We start from the raw sequence: 22,064 nt of genomic DNA on the forward strand, positions 1-22,064 counted from the left end.
ACCCATGAACTAGAAAGAATGGCAACTTGCAATGCATAAAGACTGATGGGATTACAATGGACGTGGTCCAAAAAGCTGCCTTCACTTTTGGAATGATTCCCTTTCGGGCACTGGAGCCTCTTGCTAAAAACAGACTGATGGAACTGTGAGGCCTTTGCTGCTCAGGTCTCAGGATACAAAATGTCATTTATTCCCTGCTCTTGATTTAGCTCTAAAGGGAAGCCTAGCTCTCTAGCATGAAACTAGGGCACCGATAACAGTTGCTTTTTAAATGATTTATTACCAAAAGCTCTATGGCCTTGCTTCGTATGTTTGTTTGTTTTGAAATTAGCTTCTGTGTGTATGTATATTTTTAAATGTTGAAATTTAGCCTGCAATCCTGTATACATTTATTTGACAATAAACCCCACTGAACATGGTAGGACTTTCTTGTGAGCAGTAGACGGACATAGGACTGGGTTGTGTTAAATGGTTAATAAGAGCAACGGATTCCCCTCTGCCTCTTCCACCACATAGTGGGGCTAATGGGTTTATTGACTACTGGCAACTGGGACAGGTTGCCCATAATGAGGATGAGTTCCCTAGTTTTTGTTGCCAATAATTTGTAACATTGCCGCTAAATGCACATGAATACAGAATAAACTAGTGAGTTGTATTGAATTTCTTTACACATTTACTTGTGTTTACGCTTGTTCTTCCTCTGGATGGCCTGTTGTTATGCTGGTTTGAAAATAAATACTTCTACCCAAGCACAATAATCATCACGTATTTCTACCCCCACCCCCCATGTTGAAACAGGACAGGATATTCCCAGTGCCCAGAAGTCTTACTAGCGATGAAGAAACAGTGGTCTTGATTGGGGTTAGCCGCTCCCCCTCCTGCAAGCGATCCCAATCAACATTAGCTGTTTCCTCACTGCTAATGGAGATCTTGATTAGGATTGCTGAGGTGGGGAGCAGGGTTAAAGCCTCCCCACAGCAATCAAGATTTCCATTGGCAGTGAGGAAGCAATGGCCATGTTGGCTGGGGAGATAGGAGTTGCAGTCCAACACATCTGGAAGGCGCTGGGTTGGGGGAAGGCTGAGGATGGCTTTGGCCAAGAAGCAACATCTCAGTATCTGTTCCCTGTCTGTAAAATAATAACCTACCATACCAGGCTGTTGTGAGGATTAGTCAAATATGGTAGGTTAAAAAAAAAGGTTGTATGTAGTGAAACTCAAGTTACCAATAGGAACCAAAGCAAGAGATCAAAATATCATGTTTTCTTGTAGATTTCACTTAGTAAGATTTCTTTATAAGGACTGTTGCTGGTGAAAAATAGAGTGACTGTGAATAAATGTTTACCCTTGGACAGCCTGGTGCCCTCCAGATGTTTTAGACGACAACTCCAAACATTCCTGACCATTGGCCCTGCCAGCTGGCGCTGATGGGAGATGAAGTCCAAAACATCTGGAGGGCACCAGGTTAGGGAAGGCTGCCCTCGGATGAAAAAGGGATTTTACACGATAAGCTGTGCTGTCTGGTTTGTTGAGTTTATCAATGTAATTGACAGAAGGCAACGTCAGGAGAATTCAGGGGAGTTCTACTGCTAAAAGCATGTGAATACGACTGAACAACAACAGAATGAGCTACTGAACTGCATTGAATGTCTTTATGCATTTACTCTGGATGGCCTGTAGTTATGCCGGATTGAAAATAAATAATATTACCCTGAAATAATCAGTCTCAAAAATCTGCTTTATCATGTTCCTTCAGTGGCGGTGGTTGTGGAGAAACTGGTCGTGCAACAAAAATAAAATTATCACTGTTAGTGAAATGAAAGAGCTCCTGCTTATCTTCCCCTTTCCTCCTTCTTTGGAACTATTCCCTCCCCTCCCTAGCGGCTGCTGTTTCCAGGAAAGAGTAGGGCCACACCTGATCGCATTACAATTGTGATTCAGCAGGTAGCTACTAAGCCTTTTAACAGGAATACTGACTTCAATATTGATTTCTAGACGATGATTCCAGTAGTTACAGTATTATGCTCCTAAGAGCAGCAAACATTAAGGATGCTTGCTGGGCAACAAATACATAGTTAGAAGATCAACTCAGCAAATTATTCCAACATTATATAGGGAAGGAATGTCAGATGAATCCATAGAAAATGCGTTTTATTTACAGTGCTCTGGGACTGTGCTGGCCAGTGCCAGCTCTAGGCTTTGGAGGGTCCTTGGGCAAGTCTCCTTCAATGGACCCCGTTCCTCAGTGAGTCTACATCTTTGCTGCCATTGTCACCAGTTCCTGTTGCTCCTCATCCTTGTTCTCATCATTGCTCTGCTTGCTTGACAGCCAGACAGCCAGTGGGCAGTGGCGTCTACCGCTCCCCCTTCTCTCCACCAATACCATCGCCTTTTCACCTGGCTCTTGAAAGGCAGCTGAACAAGCAGATTGCAATGGTGAAGAGGAGGAGCAAGTCCAGGGGTTCTTGTCAGTGGGCCCTTGCTGGGCTGTGGGCCTTCTCCAGATGTCCGACCATGCCTGCCCTTAACATCAGTCCTGGTACTAGCCTTGTTCAAACATATTCCTTTACCCTACAGATAAGAATTTTGTGCATACACTCCAAATAACCCTATTTACTGATAAACAGTCCCTGTTTTCTGCTTGCTGTCAATAATAAAATCCCTGTTTGGGAGGATGCCTCTCTGAATGCTGTTAAATAGGCAACTTCTCTTCCATCCCAGCTTTGTAAATGCTTATGCAGGTAAATAGAAAACGTGGCAGAATGTGTGTGTGACTTGCGGCTGTTCTGTAGTTAAGCACAACCAGGACAAACATTCTAAAACATTAGTAACAATGTTAGTTTGCTTTTTAGATCCTTGTACTGCAGTTGACTTCTGCAGTTGGTTTTGCTTTGTTTTTATTCTGTGGCTGTTTAAATTGCTTTAGATACTATATATGTGTGTTTTATGGTTTTCACCTTTATTTTAGAGAGCTTCTAAAATAAAGTTATTTGGTGGTAAAGAAATTCAGTAAGTAAATACATAAATATAAACAAAATACATAAATATATCACAACTTAAAACTCATTGAGGACCCAAAAGTGGGGTATACATTTTAAAAAATAGCAAATAACAAAATAGAGAACTCTTTTACTCTTAGGAACTTCGGAAGCTGCCTTCAGGCTCTTGGTCCATCTAGCCCAGTATTGTTGACACTGACTGGCAGCAGCTGTCCAGGGTTTCAGGCAGAACTCTTTCCTTAGCCCTATCTGGAGATGCCAGGGATCAGAACTGAGGCCCTCTGCATATGGTCTACCACTGAGCTATGGTCCTTCCTACAGTCCTTCTCAGTTTGACTGTGGTGTCTGTTTCATAAAACACTACAGGGCAGGCTTAGCTGCAGAGTTGACTTGCTGCAGCAAGTGAAGACCTTTTGGCCACTGTAACGCTAGAGGGGCAGTGACGGTTGGTGTTCAGAACATGGTTACTCTAAGTCAGCCTCCCCCAACATGGTTCCCTCCAGATTAATTATTACGAGCAAATGGACCCGGCTTTGCACAGGTGGGAATAGCCCTTATGTTGATTCAGCAAAGGCTGCAAGCAAACTTATGCAGCCATCAGAGTTGAATTCATTGTGCCTGCCCTGTCTGAGTGAAGCCATGTTGGCTGGTACCTCTAGGCACTGCCCTTGCCATGGTGCACTGCTATAGCCCCCTGAGGGAGTGGTCTGTCCGCTCAGTTCCCCTCGGGGGGACACACTGCCCTACAGCAGTGAGGAGGGGGCAGGTGTATAACTCTATCCTTTGACCTACTAATCTCCCCTCGCTTCAAGCCGTATCCACTGTGAAGTTGTACACTGGTTAGGAAGCCTGCACCGAGTGACTAAAAATGTAACTGTAAGATTGAACCGCATGGACACATTTACATTAATTAAAATGAATTAATGCATTAAAAAAAAACAAAATAACCCCGAGGTGAACAAAAGCACACCCTGAAGGTTCCCTTAGTCTGCATGCCAAGCTTCAGGTGACTAGGTTTCACGGTCTTGGAGCTATGGTGATGATAGACACACACATCCTCTTTTACCATTATAGATTATTATTTTTTATTCAGTTTACAAGTTGCCCCACAGTCAAAGCTCTCAGGGTGACATATATGATAAAAACACAGAATAACACATTAGTTGCATGTATTGGCTGGAGATGATGGGAGATGTAGTCCAACACATCTGGAAGGCACCATGTTGAGGGAGGCTGATGTACAGCACACAAGAGTGACCCCCATTTTCAGTGTGAAATGCCAAAGGCATGGCTTTCATCTAATTCTTCCATGAATTCAGTGTCTGAGGTCACTGTTCCTGGAAAGCAAAGGCAGTTGCAGATTATTTCTTGCAAATGGTGACGGTGTGAAGACAGGGGTCTGGGGCAAAGAGCAGGGAGGGCTCAGTTTGTCTCTCCTCATAATGCACAGATGTGGGGAGGGTTTGGGGGTTGGGATTGTTGTTGTTTTAGCATATCAGTTGGGCTTGTTCTGCCTGGAGCAGGATGCCCGTCTGTCCATAGGAGAATCCCTGCTTTGTTTTTTGGGGAACAATTGCTATTTTGAGAGAACGAACAAGGGCAGTTTGTTTATAGTGGACAAACCTGGAATGCGCAGCAATTTTTGAAAGGGGTGGTGGTGATGCAGAGGGACAATGAAGCGAGAACGGCGAGACTGAAGGGCGAGCCCTGTTCCATGCTGCTTGGCATTCTGAATGTGTTGCAAACTTCCCTTCTGGGGTTATGAAAGGTAACTTCTTGTTCCTTCCTGCATCACAAATTAGTCATGTGAGAAGCCCCAAGTCATATGAGAGGAGTAAGCAATGATGTGGTGCCTTCCCACGAGAGTCCCTCAGTTTTGAGGAAGGCAGCTGATGTAGACTCCTCCCATGTTACCAGAAGCTTTTCACATGACCTGTGGGAGTTGTGCTGAAGCAGCTCCTGTTCCACAAAGATAACGTGGGAATGGGGTCATTGGAAGACCAGTTTATTAGGCACCACAGCCAGCTTCAGTTGATTTCAGCCCAAGTCATTGTCCTAGAGGTTGCATGAATGCATTTCCTGAGTTTTAGTTGGCTGGCCATCGAGGAAGCTTAGAGTGCCATCTATTGGATTTGCTTGTTATAGAACAGGGGTCCCAACGCAGCGCCAGCAGGGACCTCCAATGGCACCCACAAAGCTCTCCACTCCCTGCCCCCTTCAAAGAATTTAAAAAAAAACAAACAAACCATGGAAAACCTCCCTGCTAGCCTTGCTCTTTCTCTCCCCTCTACCCCTTTGCCTTTCTATTTCCCCCTCTCTCCAGCCTCTAGCCTCAATATTGACTAGCCAGGCCCGCACAGCAGACATTATTTGACTAGCCACATCCTCCATGGGACCCATTTTGGGATTCTCAAATCCCAAGTGTGCCCACAGGTCCAGAAAGGTTGGTGACCCCTCATATAGAGAAGGGGAACATAAGTTTGTTATTTACGTTACCTTTGGGGAGTATTTGCCTTGACCAAAGTACAGGCGTGTTTTTCATAACATTAGGGCTGCTAGAGCCAAAAAGGTGTGGGCCAGGGGTGGGGAACATGTGGCCTTGCAGATATCGGACTAGAACCCCCATCATCTCTGATTGGCCATGCTGGCTGGGGCTGATGGGAATTGGGATCCAGTAATGTCTGGAGGACCCTGGTTCCCACCTCCGCTGTAGACAGAGACTCTTCCTCCCCATTGCTTTAGAATATTGATGGGGAGCCATTTGCAACAGGCTCTTTGATCAGTGTGCTGTCCATTTATCGAGTGTTGGCCAACAAGACTGTAATAGATTCAACCTGTCTGTTTTTCTCATCCCTATCTGGGAAACAGAAATCTACGTGTGTTAAATTTCTGTGCAATTGGAAATGCAACTGATGTGTATGTGATTAGCCAAACATCACCTGACACATGAGTTCTCTTAGGCAGGCCTGGAAACAGGCAGTTTTTCTTCCAGAACTGAAAATAGGTGTACTCAGGGACTGAGCAGTACTGGGTAGCCCACTTGTGGCTGGACCCCCAAATGATTTCTGGGCCCTGTGTGAGGAGGGGAAGCTGAGTAGGAGGTTGAGGCAGACCTGTTCGCTTTGGAGTGGGCAGCAGCAGCACATGTCACTCACTGATGGCCTCCTTTCTAGTGCTCTGTTGCCTGAAGTCAGAGTGCTTTGCACTGTCAGGGAGTCAAGTTGGTAGTGAAGTGATTGTAGGTCTCCTGATGGGATGCCTGTGTGTGAGAGCTCATTAGCCCTCTCTTGCTTTAGTGCATAAATCACCTAATGAGCTGGGTGTAAGTGATGAAAGTGTTGACTTGCCCGAACCACGCATTCCTGTGACTTGGTAAAATGCCTCCCTCCCCAAAGGCACCCACAAATAAATTTTAATTTTAATTATTTTTGTGAACCGCCCAGTTCCACTGCCCAGTTTGACTATTGGGCGGTATAGAAATTAAATTAAATTAATAAATTAATAATAAAATAAATGTAGTTCTTGTCCCAACAAACAGAACAGTCTATTATTATTGTTGTTGTTGTTGTTGTTGTTATTGTTATTGTTATTATTGATTCTATTCTGTAGTGAATAGTGTTACTGGAATAGAGATTCCAAAGCCACAGGAAGCGGGGAGGGGAAGCATGGCCAACTTGATCTAGGTCAGCCTTCCCCGATGAGCCAGGGATGATGGGAGTTGTAGTCCAACACATCTAGAGGGCCCCAGGCTGGGGAAGGTCAATCTAAATGCTGCGTTCACTGGCTTTCTGGAGGTTGTTGCACCCAGATGCTCTCCATGTTGCCTTCTTGCTGTAGGAAGCTCTTTGTTGCCTTGTGCCCATTAATTATGTACAGAGATTTTCCCAGGCCAAGCTGATGCTTGGAAGATTCTGTTGTTTTCAGGCAGGGTGCTAGACACACCCAGATCATCTTTGTAATGCAAAAAGAGAGCTCATGTGAGCCAAGACTGGTTTTCTCCTGGTTTTGCAGCTGGAGTGACTCAGTGGGGCTGTTCTCACATAGCGACAACCCATCAGCTTTAAAAACTGATGGGTTGTTGGGGATGAGCAGGCATGCTGGTTGCAGCACATCCGTCTCTTCTGCTTTACAGCACCACCAACAATCAGGCTCCTTCATAGGTTGTGGAGTGTGACGTGTAAACCCGGACCAAAACAACCCAGCAGCTAGCCCAACAACAAACCATGGGTTAACAGTGGTCTGGGTTCACACATCACACTGCACAACCTATGAAAAAGCCAACGTTGGATTGTGCGCTAAAGCGGAAGAGGCCGGTGTGCTGCAGGAAGCATGCCCGGTCGTCCCTGACATCCCATCAGTTTTTAAACCAATGGGTTGTCTTTAGGTGTGAAGCAGGTCATTGAACACTGGCTTAGCTGTCAGCCTTGCTTGCCGTTCTTGTCCATACTTCAAATCACATGAATCTTCATGGGCTTTTCTTGTCTGTTGGTTGCTTTGTTAATCTTTTTAAAGGATTTTTTTTTAATGAAGTGAAAAACTGCTCTGGAACAAGGGTGCGTAGTTTTTTTAAGACATTGTGGGAGCTGTCAGTGACCCTTTTGCATGACGCAGCAGTGTGTGCCAGGTGTGTGCAGTTGGCATTTTGAATATGCAGTCCCTGATTGGGGTGATCAGAGATTGTGATGTGTTGTGTGAACCCAGCCATTGTGAGTTATTCAAGGGTTAAACAACCTTCACATAAACCCTTGATTAGTAGTAGAGTTATGCGAGGGTTCTTCAACCCTCAAGTAACCCCCAGTGGTGGGTTTGCACAACACGCTGCAGCTGCTGATTGCCCTGAATGGGGGTTGCATATTAAAATTGGTGGCTGCATGCAGTGCGATTCACTGTGGGTTAAATAACCCTTGATGAGCCAGCCGTGGTGTGCAAACCAGGTCCAGGAGTGCCATTCAAGTTTGCAGAGCCTTTCCCCCCTCCCTCGGAGCTTGACTCTGATGGGAAAAATGTTCATTTCAGCTAGACCCAATGAGGTTGCTTTCAGCATGGCCCTAGTGTTCTACAAATGTTATGTCAGTCTCCAGCCCTAGAGCTGCAGCAGCAGAATCCAAAGGGATCTCTTTTTGCATTACGTTATGTTCTCCCCAGATTATTGGGTGTGTCTGACAATACCCTGCCTGAAAGTGTGAGAGAGGGGTCTGAACTGGGGTTCTCTGCTGGCAGCTTGCTGGCCTGCCCTGGGAACATAATCACAGTGCTACACTAGGTCTCTGGCATGTGCGCATACCTGTCTTACATGCCTTCTCGTGGGTATAATCACACACCTCCTAACCTGCTCATAGACATAAAGCATTGGGGCACTGAACTTGCTTACTGGATACTGGGATGCCCCGAATTACCCTTCCAGGTGTTGGCAGCTGTGTTTTGCATTCTGTGACTGTGGACAACACCCAGAAGTTGCAGACTCCATGAGCCTTTTAAAAATTCTTCCCCAGTTTACATATTTTCTCCAACCAAGACTCAGGGTTGCAGACTTTCACATAGCTTATTGTACCACCTGTTAAACGTTGAATCCTGCTAGGCAATCTGAGGAGACTTATCTCTTGAATCTGTGTGACATTTCTTTTTTAGAGCAAACCTCAAGACATTTCCCACCAAGACCACAGGGGTACCTAACTTCATTAGCTATTCACAGTAGGGCAGCATTCACCAACCTGGTGCCCTCCAGATGTTTTGGACTTCAACTCCTATTAGCCTCAGCCAGTATAGTCAGTGGCCAGGAATGCTGGGAGTTATAGTCCAAAACATCTGGAAAGCACCGGGTTAAGGAAGGCTGCTGTAGGGCGACAATGGTAGACAAGATAATGAGCGGTGGTTATTCTGCTGTGGATGTAATTGCTGTTCAGGTGAAACACTGGGTATGGATGCTCGCAAGCACAGAGCTCTCTTCTCGGTACCGCCCTGTTTCATTGCTGCTGCCTCATGAGCATTCTCTTGGAGCATAGCATGTTGGAAGGAGGTGTTCCGTGCCACTCCCTGCGCCTCAAGCAGCCAAATGCTTGAGCCCTGACTCAGAGGGGCAGGGAGCCAGGGTGAAGAGCCAAGAATAGAACAATCTCTGCAGGAAGAGTCAACAGTATTGCATGTGGCAGCAGTGTACACAGCAGCTGTAACCAGCATAAGAGTTACAGTGCCCATTTTCTTCACTCTGTTAAACTGGTTGCCTCACCATGTGCATAGGTTTGTAACTAAGCATGGGACACATTGTCCAGTATGTTGCACCTGTTCGCGGGAAACTGGGCTTGAATATCAGATTTCTGGATCTACTTCCAGATTAAATACGTTTTTGGTAGCTTGTATTGAAAGCTGAAAAACCGTCGGCGTGTTGTTGTTTTTAAGTGCTAGATAGACCACCCGGGGGGGTGTGTATTTATAAAAATGTATAAAAACAATAATGCAAGCCAATAAAAATATATAAAAAAGCGACAAGCAAGAAAAAGCTAAGAGCATAAACACTGCTGTGGAAACAATAAGAACAACAACAATTCAAACATGTTAATTTATTATTAATGTAATTAATTACTTTATTATTATTGTTGTTTAATTAATTAATAATAATTGTTGTTATTAAGTGTGTAAATAGGCTGTAGAGTTGTGATATCTCAGTATAATCATGTCTTCCTTCCAGAAGGTAGAAATACATATAATAAAAGGATTTCTAGAATTCTTTCATGGTGTTAGCTCACAGCATTCGGTCACTGTCCCATTTTTCTAGAGAGCTGCTCTATACATTTAATGTTAACCAATGGAACTCTTTTCTCTGGGAATATATTGGATGATAGGTCAGAGAGGTAGATAAGACATGCTGGAGTCGCCCAACTCTTGGCACTTGGAAAAGATACCGCCAAGAAGGATGGCTTCTGCACAGATGTATTAGGGCAAAGAGTGTACACAGGAGTGTACACAGGATGCCCACCCGCTCTTGAGCTTCCATACTCTTGGGGTAGGAGACTACAGCTGGGGATCAAGGCCTCTGCAGAATCAGAAGCTGTTGTATGAAGGCATGACATCAGGTCATTAGGACAAATTACCTGAGTGTTAAGGCATTCCTATCTGCTTTAATCTTGACTTGATTTTGTTGAGGTAACTCCACAATATTGGACTGTTCCAGCACAATACTTGGACAGAAGTCTTGAACCATCTTTGGAATTCCAGGGCAGTTGCTTTTATGCACATCATGTTTCTGGGTGATGGAACAGGAAGTAATCTCTTCTCCATTCGACTGACCTGGCTGTGTTACGCAGTTACCTCTTTTATGCCTCCATAAGTCTACTTTCAAATACAAGTGGACAGCAGGTAGGGATTTCCCAGTCCCTGGTTACCTGTTTAACTGGTTTAACAGAAAGGGATGGCCTTCTCTGCATCCTCCTCTGCTTCTGGCACTTCGGAGGTCTGATCCCATGGGCGGGGGTGGGGGGTTGACCTCTGGAGTTGAGCTCTTTGCTCTACTCTCAGATAAAACCAACACTTTGCTTGTTACTGATGCAGGAGTGGGGGTGGGGAGTGCAATTCATATTAGCCTTCCCCTGCCTGGTGCCCTCCAGATGTGTTGGACCACAGCTCCCATCATTCCCATCAATGACTACGCTAGCTGGGGATGGTGGAGTTGTGATCTAACACACCAGTTTGGGGAAGGCTGGTTTACACTGTTCCCTGGCTTCTGCTGGAGACTCTCTTACATCTCGAGCACCACTTTCCCCACTTGGTGCCCTCCATTAGCCCTGCTGGATGGGGCTGATGGGAGCTGAAGTCTAAAATATCTGGAGGACCCTAGGCTGGGGAAGACTGCTCTAGTACTTTGAGTCTTGTAGAGCTCTGCCTTCTTATAAACTTCTCAAAAGGCATACAATGGCTGCCCTAAACACTGGAAGATGCATTCTCAGCACATGTGGCTGGCTAGTATGTCGCCTCTTATATTTATTTATGTATTTATTTATTTCATTTATATACCACCCAATAGCCGAAGCTCTCTGGGCAGTTCACAAAAATTAAAACCAAAAAGTGCAGGATAAAACAATATAAAATATTGTATTCTCATAAGCTTTTTGACCCCTTACTTAAAGAGTTCTAGATATCCTTTGCTTTATTTTAAAGAGCCATTCCCGTATTTTGTAACTTCACTTTAAGAAAGCATTATGTTTTATGAAAGTTATGATATGGGATAAGGATGACCCTTTTGAAATATCTCCTTTCCACAGGAGATAATGGATGTACCTTTTGTCAAACACTATGGATCCAAAATGCCTTTGGGGTTTTAAATATCAATGTGGTGACCCTACTGCAAATGCAGGCAATTTCATTGACTATTGCTAGTACTGTTTGTAGTCGCATAGTTCAGCATACTTGTAAACCTTAATATGGTCAAAGGTCTCTGGATTTTTCTCTCCGCTTATAGCCTTCTTTGGTTCCGGTTCCGGTTCCTGTTCTATTTTTTATTGTTTAGTCATTAGGAAACCTGGTGATTGTACTTTATTCCTCCCTCTGCAGCCCTGTTAGGTTTGATCAGATGAGATCTTTGACACTCTCCTTCATAGTCACAACACCTTTTGGTTCTAAACTGAAATCTCCCTCCGTCATTTTCTAGCCAGCCAGGAAATGAAAGCGGAGTGGGTTTTTGCATATTTTCCATGTGTGCACACACAGGAGATAAGATGTGTTGAAAGGAATGGTTTGAATTGGTTGTGGCGATAGGAAAGAGGAAAGTGACCCTTGCACAAGCTGCAAAGGTCTGACCACTGTAACTTCCTTTACTTATTAGTTCCTGTTTCCTTTAATTCCATGTTGCAGCACCACCTCTAGGAAACAGAGTTTAGCCTCAAGGGTGGGGGGTGGGAGGGGGGGCATCCTTTTTTTTGCATTCCCTCATGGGCAATCTGCCAGGAGCCACATGCCAGCGGTTGGTAGGGCCAGAGTGAAAACTGGGTGGGTTGCCCTTCTTCTCTTTCTGCCACCACTTTTCTCTCTCTCCCTCTTCCTTCCCATGCAGCAGGCTGTCAGGGAAGGCTCTTGCCAGAGGTCTGAACTGATCTCACGCAGAGGGTTTTTGAAAGTAGACCAAGGGCAACCTGTGGACCTAAGAGCGTAGGTGGCCCACCCCTGCCTTATATTGGGATAAATAATCAAGCGTAGACTAATGTTTGACCACTATGAAGGCCAGGTACTCTGCAAGCTCACTTTGAAAGGGCCCCATTATTCTGGCAGGTGGAAAGATTGTCCAGATAAATCTCTGTTTCTGGACCGTGACCACATTCTCACATTTCCCCCAATGCCCCCCCCACCAAAAAACATGGTCACAGAAATGCAGAAAGAACTGTCCCCTTTACACTAACTTTTTATTAATTCTTAAACTGCTAATTGTGACCTCTCCTCAATGTGTTTTTTTTTAGTGTTCAGAACTAACTACAAAATAATGTGACTGGCTTGCTTATTTCTTGGTAATGGCAGGTTCCTCCCCCAGCTTTTTCTTTATGCATCCAGGCTCTCCCTTGAACTATTCCTGTTCATTTAGCAAAGCCTTCCCCAACCTGGTGGTCTCCAGATGTTTTGGACTTCACTTTCTGTCAGCTCCAACCAGCATGAGCAATGGTCAGGAATGCCTGGAGTTGTAGTTCAAAACATCTGGAGGGCACCAGGTTGAGGAAGGCTGGTTTAGCAAGTGCCCCTTTGTGCATCCAGAAAGGAGTCTTATTCCCTTCCCTCAGAGCTTGTGTGTGTGTGTATGTTTGTTTGTCATGAAACACAACTCGTGTGGTGTGTGTGTTTCTGGTAGCTCTCCCTGCCCCTGCACCAACATAAAGAGGGAGATGGCAGTGAGGGGAGGGGAGCATGCACCAGTTGCTGGGGAGCATGGGCGGGAGGGCACTGATGCGCTCCTGTCCTGCTCGTGGGTTCCCGGTCGACATCTGGTCGGCCACCATGTGAACAGAATGCTGGACTAGGGGGGCCCTTGGTCTAATCCAGCAGGGCTCTCCTTGTGTTCTTATGTAAGAAATAGTTCTTGAAATAGAAGGGTGCTTAGGAAGGGTGGTGTATGGTGTACCAAACTTTCCATTTTTTCCTGACCCTCCTGGGGTTTCCATGCACTTGCTTACCTGTGGTTGGGCAATATTAATTTGTTTAACCAAGCGCTTTCCCAAAGCAGTCATCTCTGATGAAACTCGCTCCCTTTCTAGAGAACCCGCTCCTGGTTGACTCTGTCCAGTCAGTCGGCCCGTAGCTGGCCAGAGCTGAATTATCTCCAGTCCTCTCCTTCCTCCCTAGTAATTTTGAATGTGCTGAATTTGTTAGGCTGCAAGAATAGAGCCAGTAAAAGTAGGCTATTTGGCCTTGCCTGTTGTATTCACTAAGGGCGCAATCCTATGGATTAGACAGAAAAAGTGCTAATGCTGGGAGTTGTAGCAGTTTTTCTGTCTAAACATGCATAGGATTGTGCCCTCAGTTTCCCAATAAACTGATCATGTCTTTTCATTTATCACCTTGAAAACCTGTCTAATTATGTAAAAAAAGAAAGAAAAAGAAAGTGTGTGTGTGAGAAAATTTGACATAAATCCCCTCAGGGACATTCCAGAACCACTCTCTGACTGTTAAGGAAAGGAAAGGTTCCTCCTGTGCAAGCACCGGGTCATTACTGACCCCTAGAGGGACGCCACTTGCGCTGGCGTTTTCATGGCAGACTATAGCGGGGTGGTTTGCCATTGCCTTCCCCAGTTGTGACTACCTTTCCCCCAGCAAGCTGGGTACTCATTTTACCGACCTCAGAAGGATGGAAGGCTGAGTCGACCTGAGCCGGCTACCCAAGACCCGGCTTCCGCTGGGATCGAACTCAGGTCGTGGGGAGAGTTTTGGTTGCAATACTGCTGCCTACCACTCTGCACCACACAAGGATCTCTGACTGTTAAGCTTCCATTAAAAAAAAAATCTGGTTACTGCCCCCTTTACAGAAGTATAAGGAAAAACATGTCAACAGCATTCTACCAAATTGCTCAGTAAGATGCAAATTGCTCAGTAAGACTGCTCCTGCGTTCCACTTATATTTATTTGTATTTATTTAGAAAAAAATGTAGCCCCATCCATTCATCATGATCAGGGTAGCTTACAGCACTTTAAAACAATACAATCCAGCAGAATTAGCAGTACAATTAAGCAACAGCAAAAGCAATGTACAATCAAGGGGTTCAGCCAACTACAAGCTTATCACCCTGCAGGTCAAATGTCTCCCAGATTAATTTTTATTCTTTTAAAAGTCCTGCCTTGGTAGCAGAAGGCAAGGAAATTGGGGTGGGGGTGGGGGTGGACCTCCCAAGATAGGGAGTTCCATAATCTAGTTGTGACCACAGAAGGCCTTCACTCGCATCACACCTGGTAATGCCTCCCCAACAGATCACAGGGAACAGGCAGACTATTATGGGAGGAGACGGTCCCTTAGGTATCTTGGGCTCAAACCATATAGAGCTTTTAGCTAATCACAGTGCCCTTAATTGTGCCTCAAAATTGATTGGCAAACATGGCAGTTATTGTAAAAAGCTCATGATATGTTCCCAGGAGCAAGCGTCCACTAACATTCTTGCTGCTGTATTTTGGTTGCACGGGAGTGTCCAGAGACCCTTCAAAGGCAGTCCCATGTAAAGCACACTGCAGTAACCCAGGGCTTCATCACAGGGAGCTTTTATCCTGTGGCTGAGATTGCTCCCTCACGGACGTTTGCAGATGCTTTACATGAGGCCGTGACCCTCCTGCACTAAATGCCCTTTGTTCCATTTTTAAATAGACAGCAGATAATGAACTTTCACATTACCCCCCCCCTTTGTGTTCAGCTTCAGTTTCCTCCATGAAAAGACTTAAAGCGGCAAGAAGAGGAGCGAGATCAATGAAAGATCATGGAAGACTCAGATACGGGGAGAAGGGGTGGGGGGAAAGGAAGCGCATGTAAAAGGAGTCAGTGGTGATACTGCATTTAAAAGGAAAACAGAAAGCCCGTTTTAAATGCAGGATTTTAGGCTAGTGTAGAAATGCCCCCAGTCTGGATGTAACAAAAGCATGTGTCACTATGGCCAGGTCAGACCTTCCTTGGAAATGGGCTTAGTTGGTGCATCAGCCTGTGCTGGGCAAAAGGGCCCCTGGCCACAGCCGCTGATCGCAATTTAACTAGTTGTTGCAAAATTCTGACAAAGACACAGAAATGGCACTTAAAATATATACTTCCTTCTCAATGCAGCTCACATAACATAATCCTAAGGACAGTGTTGTGCTGACAAGCACTTAGTGCTTATTTTTGATCAAATATATCGTGAATGTAAACCATTTTAAACTTTACATTAGACGGACTGTATTTATGCTTTCCCCTTCATGGATCACTGCCTTGTTGTGGCGAAGGGGCTTGCGTAACTCAGTGAAGCCATAAGCTATGCCGTGCAGGGCCACCCAAGATGGACAGGTCATGGTGGAGAGTTCTGACAAAATGTGGTCCACTGGAGAAGGAAATGGCAACCCACTCCGGTATTCTTGCCAAGAAAACCCCATGGAACGTATCACAAGGCTAAAAGATATGACGCCGGAAGATGAGCCCCTCAGGTCGGAAGGTGTCCAATATACTACTGGGGAAGAGCAGAGGGTATTTCCAAGTAGCTCCAGAAAGAGTGAAGTGGCTGGACCAAAGCCAAAAGGACACTCAGCTGTGGATGTGTCTGGTGGTGAAAAGAAAGTCCAATGCTGTAAAGAACAATATTGTTTAGGAACCTGGAATGTAAGATCAATGAATCAAGGTAAGCTGGAGGTGGTCAAACATGAGATGGCAAGATTGAACATCCACATCTTGGGAATCAGCGAACTAAAATGGACAAGCATGGGCGAATTTAATTCAGCTGACCATTATATCTACTACTGTGAGCAAGAATCCCTTAGAAGAAATGGAGTAGCACTCATAGTCAACAAAAGGGTGGGAAAAGCAGTACTGGGGTACAATCTCAAAAATGATAGAATGATCTCAATACGAATCCAAGGCAAACCATTCAACATCGCAGTAATTCAAGCATATGCCCCAACCACTGAGGCCGAAGAAGCTGAGGTTGATCAGTTCTATGAAGACCTACAACACCTTCAAGAACTAACATCAAAAAAAGATGTCCTCTTCCTCATAGGGGACTGGAATGCTAAAGTAGGAAGTCAAGAAATCACCGGGACCACAGGCAAGCATGGCCTTGGTGTACAAAATGAAGCAGGACAAAGGCTAATAGAGTTTTGCCAAGAGAACACGCTGATCATAGCAAACACTCTTTTCCAACAGCACAAGAGGCGACTCTACACATGGACAGCACCAGATGGTCAATATCGAAATCAGATTGATTATGTCCTTTGCAGCCAAAGATGGAGAAGCTCTATACAGTCAGTAAAAACTAGACCTGGAGCTGACTGTGGCTCAGATCATGAGCTTCGTATCGCAAAATTGCGGCTTAAATTGAAGAATGTAAGGAAAACCACTAAACCATTCAGGTATGACCTAAATCATATCCCTTATTAATATACAGTGGAGGTGAGGAATAGATTTCAGGGATTAGACCTGATAGACAGAGTGCCTGAGGAACTATGGACGGAGGTCCGTAACATTGTTCAGGAGGCAGCAACTCAATCCATCCCAAAGAAAAAGAAATGCAAGAAAGCAAAGTGGCTGTCTGATGAGGCTTTACAAGTAGCTGAGGAAAGAAGGGAAGCGAAAAGCAAGGGAGAAAGGGGAAGATATACCCAACTGAATGCAGATTTCCAGAGAATAGCAAGGAGAGACAAGAAGGCCTTCTTAAATGAATAATGCAAAGAAATAGAAGAAAACAGTAGAATGGGAAAGACTAGAGATCTCTTCAAGAAAATCGGAGATCTCAAGGGAACGTTTTGTGCAAAAACGGGCATGATAAAGGACAAAGAAGGCAGGGACGTAACAGAAGCAGATGAGATTAAGAAGAGGTGGAAAAAGTACAAAGAAGAACTATACAGGAAAGATCTTAATGTCCCTGTTAGCCATGATAGTGCGGTTACTGAGCTTGAGCCAGACATCCTAGAGAGTGAAGTCAAGTGGGCCTTAGGAAGCATTACTAACAACAAAGCTAGCAGAGATGACAGTATTCCAGCTGAGCTATTTAAGATCCTAAAAGATGATGCTGTTAAAGTGCTGCACTCAATATGCCAACAAATTTGGAACACTCAACAATGGCCACAAGACTGGAAAAGGTCAGTTTACATTCCAATTCCAAAGAAGGGCAATGCCAAAGAGTGTTCAAACTACCGTACAATTGCTCTCATTTCACCTGCCAGCAAGGTGATGCTCAAAATCCTACAAGCTAGGCTTCAGCAGTATGTGAACTGAGAACTACCGGAAGTACAAGCAGGGTTTCAAAGAGGCAGAGGAACTAGAGATCAAATCGCCAACATTCACTGGATCATGGAGAAAGCAAGAGAATTCCAGAAAAACGTCTATTTCCACTTCATTGACTATGCTAAAGCCTTTGATTGTGTGGATCACAACAAACTGTGGCAAATTCTTAAAGAGATGGGAGTACCAGACCACCTTACCTGTCTCCTGAGAAACCTGTACGAGGGTCAAGAAGCAACAGTAAGAACCAGACATGGAACAACCGATTGGTTCCAAATTGGGAAAGGAGTATGACAAGGCTGCATATTGTCACCCTGCTTATTTAATTTATATGCAGAGTACATCATGATAAACGCCGGGTTGGGTGAATCACAGGTCGGAATTAAGATTGCTGGGAGAATTATCAACAGCCTCAGATACGCAGACGATACCACCCTAATGGCAGAAAGCGAAGGGGATCTCAAGAGCCTCTTGTTGAGGGTGAAAGTGGAGACTGCAAAAGCTGGCTTGAAACTCAACATTACAAAAACGAAGATCATGGCATCTGGCCCCATCACTTCCTGGCATATAGAAGGGGAAGAAATGGAAGCCATGAAATGGAAGCCATGACTGTAGCCATGAAATTAAAAGATGCTTGCTCCATGGGAGGAAAGCTATGGTAAACCTAGACAGCATAGTAAGAAGCAGAGACATCACCTTGCCGACAAAGGTTTGTATAATCAAAGCTATAGTTTTCCCAGTAGCAACGTATGGCTGTGAGAGCTGGACTATAAGGATGGCTGAGCGCCGAAGAATCGATGCTTTCGAACTGTGGCTCTGGAGAAGACTCTTACGAGTCCCCTGGACTGCAAGGAGGTCAAATCAGTCAATCCTCAAGGAAATCAACCCTGACTGCTCATTGGAAGGACAGATCCTGAAGCTGAAGCTCAAATATTTTGGCCACCTAATGTGAATAGAAAAGTCACTGGAAAAGACTCTGATGCTGGGAAAGATTGAAGGCAAAAGGAGAAGGAGACGGCAGAGAAGGAGATGGCTAGATAGTATCACCGATGCAATGAATATGGACTTGAGCACACTGTGGGAGGGAGCGCAGGACGGGAAGGCCTGGCGTGCTATGGTCCATGGGGTCACGAAGAGTCGGACACTGAATGACTGAACAACAACAATTTATGCTTTGGCTGTTTTGTCATTTGTCATATGATGGCCTCCCAAAGTACCCTTGGTAGTATGGAATTCCTGGCTACAGGGCCTGTTAGAAGTGTAATAAATTATTTGGATTCTTTTCTGCCCCATGCTCAGTACTTAAATTTGGAACCCCATGAGATTGCACAGTGGCTGACAGCAAGAATGGCCAGCCAAATTTAAATTTATCAACAGTTTTAACATAGAAATGTTACCACTCAGGGCTCAATCATATGCATAGATAGAAAAGAGTCCTTCAGCTCCCAGCATTCTCCAGCCATCCATGCAATTTTATTTTTTAATAGTCCTTCCATGTGTTGGAATAAGCAACAGCCATTAGTTAAAACCTACTGTATGGAGGGGAAATAATTGGTTGAAAAGCCACTACATGGTTAATGCATGTAGGGAGTTGGGTTGCTGGTTTGGTTTCATGTTCTCCTAGTTTGCCTGTTTTTAGTTGTAAGAAGAAGTTGCCTGTCGGTATTAACTAAAGGTCCTGTTTAAAGCTTGCAGCTGCCTTCTGTCTCAAGTGTAGGTGGACAAAACTTAACTCTGAAACACCATGGTGATAAACTTGAGGTGCCCTGGGAACTTTTTGAATGGTGGGATATAAATCCCGATCTTCAAGTCTGTACTATATTCCTGTGTTTGGAGGCTCAAACTCTCCCTGCCCGTTGTACTTAAGGACAATTGTGTTGACGGAAACTGGAGAAGGTGCCCTCTCACTAAAACCAAACTGTGACAAACTTTGACTTGCAAATATGGGGACGTGGGTGTAATGAGATTAGTGGATATGTCCCAGTCCAAAGGTATAGGGTCCCCAAGTATCTTTGCTCCATGTTTCCCATATTCTATACTCTGTCCTACTAAGGATCACTCAAGTTTCATGCTTTGGGTGGGTAGAGGAATAGCAATAATTTTTCCTTATTACTTTTATTTCCAAGGTGAGCCCCTAATCTCTCTCTCCCTCTCTCTCTCTCTCTCTCTCTCTCTCTCTCACACACACACACTTTTTTCTCTCTGTTTTTTTTAAAAAGAGATGTCCTGTTTTAGCTTAAGATCTGCTCCTAGATCTAAAGGAGATCTCTCTGGCAGCACCAGTAGTACAGTGCTTATCCTCCCTTAGGGGACCTGCCAGGCTTGAGAGAACCAAACTGTATTTTAATTTTTTTCCAATGCAGTTTCTTCTTCTTTTTGTCAACTCAGACAATTTCCTTTATGCACTATAAGGTACCTTTATAAGGACAAACTAAAATGTCACAGAATAGAATTCTTCAGAACTCAGGGCTGTGGCTGAGCACCTGCTTTGCATGCAGCAGGTCCCAAGTTCAATCCCCAACAGCACCAGGTAAGGCTGGGAAAAGGCTCCTGCCTAAAAGCCTGGAGAGCTGGTGCCAGTCAGCGTAGGCAATTATGATGCTAGATGGATCAAGGATCTTGTTTACTGTAAGGCAACTTGCTATGTTCATCGGGCAAGGAGGGAAAAGGAAGAAAAATCTGGGAGTGTTGTAGTTGTTCCCTACATCTGCCAATGATAATAGGTAATTATTATGCTAGATGGACCAAGAATCTTGCTTATTATAAGGCAACTTGCTATGTTCATCGGGCAACGAGGGAAAGGGAAGAAAAAGCTGGGAGTGGTGTAGTTGTTCCCTACATCTGCCAATGATAATAGCAATGAGCCCAAATGCAGAAAGAGTTTTGAGGACATAAATGGATTAGACTCTCAAGGTGCAACACAGATTGTGAGATACGCCCAGGAATATTGAGACAGACCAAAAAACAAAACAAAACGGTGGGCTGGGGGGGGAAAGGATGTTCTCCCACCACTGAGAAAATAAAATCCAATAGTTACAGGGTTCTGTCACAAGACCTGGGCAGTATCCAGTGGTAGTCCTAAATAAACTAGGCCCATTCACTTCAATGGGTCTATTCTGTGTAGGAGTATGATTGGATACTGCCCCCTGATTGGAACTCCCAGGTCCCTAGAGAGGCCAAGAACAAAATAAAAAACAATAGGGTCGACTTCCAACTAACAAAGCTGGAGATCCATGTCTTATGTGGTACACTAGCTAAAAGGAGCCAAATTGGGTAGCATTACGTTTTGGGGTTACATGCCCTCCAACTACTTGGTGAAGCCCATCTTCAGGTAGTAGGGCATCTTCTTCCCCCAAATTCAGGATTCCTGTCCTCCATGGTTATATATTACTATTCAGTATTTACCTTTATGGTTTTGACTTGGGTCCTCCTGCTGGCCATTTTTGGAGTGTTCTGAGACAGATACACAAACACGACACAAGGAGCATGCATTTATGGAAAAGGTGATCCGGTAGTGTTTCTTGATAATGGATATTTTTGAGTAAAAAAATGAGCAGAGGCAATAACCAGAATTTTACCTCTTTGTTTTCCAGTGCTGTGAGCCTTGCTGAGACATCATGTCGCATCCCACTGCTCCCCCAGGCTACGATGATCGGAACCCCCTCTATCCTCCGCCAGCAGGGGGATACCCTGGATCATACCCACAGCCTCCACCATATAGTGGTGGCTACCCGCAGCCTGGGGGCTACCCGCAGCCTGGGGGCTACCCACAGCCTGCGGGCTATCCACAGCCAGTTCCTCCTATGCCTACAGTGCCAATGAACTTTGGTAAACTCTTTAGGTTTTTTCCCCTTCTGCTTAATGGGATACTTTCAGGAATGGGGGTGGGAGCTGACTTTAACTGAAACAGTGAAAAGTGGAGATGCCAAATTCTATAAGGCTACAAAAGCAGGCATAGTTAAAGAAAGTTGTTGTTGTTTGTTTTAATGCTTATAAAGCACCTAATTTTTTTTTTAAGCACTGTACAGATATTAAAAGATATTCACAGGCTTGCAATCTAATAGACACAATGAAAAGGGGATGGAGTAGGAAGAGGAAAGCAAGTATTGGAGCACAGTTCTTTTTAGAGGGGGTGAGGGGAGGGGGAAGAAAGCTCCCCACACCTGCTCCTTCTCTGGCCAATGGATGGGGACAGGTTGGTCTCCGCCTTGCCCTGGTCTTCCTGGGAGGCAGGGGCGCAGCACACTGGTAGCCCTTGGTTTCTGTCTGGTGGGAAAGGTCAAAGTGAACCTCCCTTCAGCTTTGCACACCCAGGTTGACAGAGTAAAGATGGACACATGCCTTGCCTGAAAAAAGGTGTGTGTTTTGTCTAGTTACCTTGACCCAAGTCATGCAAACGGGTTTTCTGATCTATTACCCAGTCCACTTCCACTCTCACCGATTTTCTGCTTAATTTTCACGGATCTGTCCCAAAGACCACCTAGTCCAGTCACAGGATCTATGCTCAACCTATTTGTTCCCTTACTTACCCTACAGAACAAAGACCGAACTTCAGCACAGAGGTAACGGACTCAGTGTTGGGTCAGATAACCTATTCTGTATTGGAACAAGAGAACTAGATTAAAGATTACTTGCTTTATTTTATTTATT

At 44.8% G+C, this 22,064-nt stretch overlaps 1 protein-coding gene across 2 annotated transcripts in view; it reads left to right on the forward strand.

Annotated features, from left to right (window-relative positions):
* LOC146358242 (protein lifeguard 3-like) overlaps positions 1 to 22,064 on the forward strand; it is a 58,772-nt gene that overhangs the window by 15,339 nt on the left and 21,369 nt on the right. For both annotated transcript variants that reach the window (XM_084806155.1, XM_084806165.1), the window contains exon 2: positions 21,008 to 21,242. In XM_084806155.1, the coding sequence (XP_084662281.1) occupies positions 21,032 to 21,242 (211 nt within the window). In that variant the 5' untranslated portion in view covers positions 21,008 to 21,031. The remainder of the gene's footprint in view (positions 1 to 21,007; positions 21,243 to 22,064) is intronic.

The sequence above is a fragment of the Heloderma suspectum genome, chromosome 1 (assembly GCF_057233095.1).
Source record: "Heloderma suspectum isolate Gila_16-S chromosome 1, 16-S_ref, whole genome shotgun sequence".
NCBI classification, from domain to species: Eukaryota; Metazoa; Chordata; class Lepidosauria; order Squamata; family Helodermatidae; genus Heloderma; species Heloderma suspectum.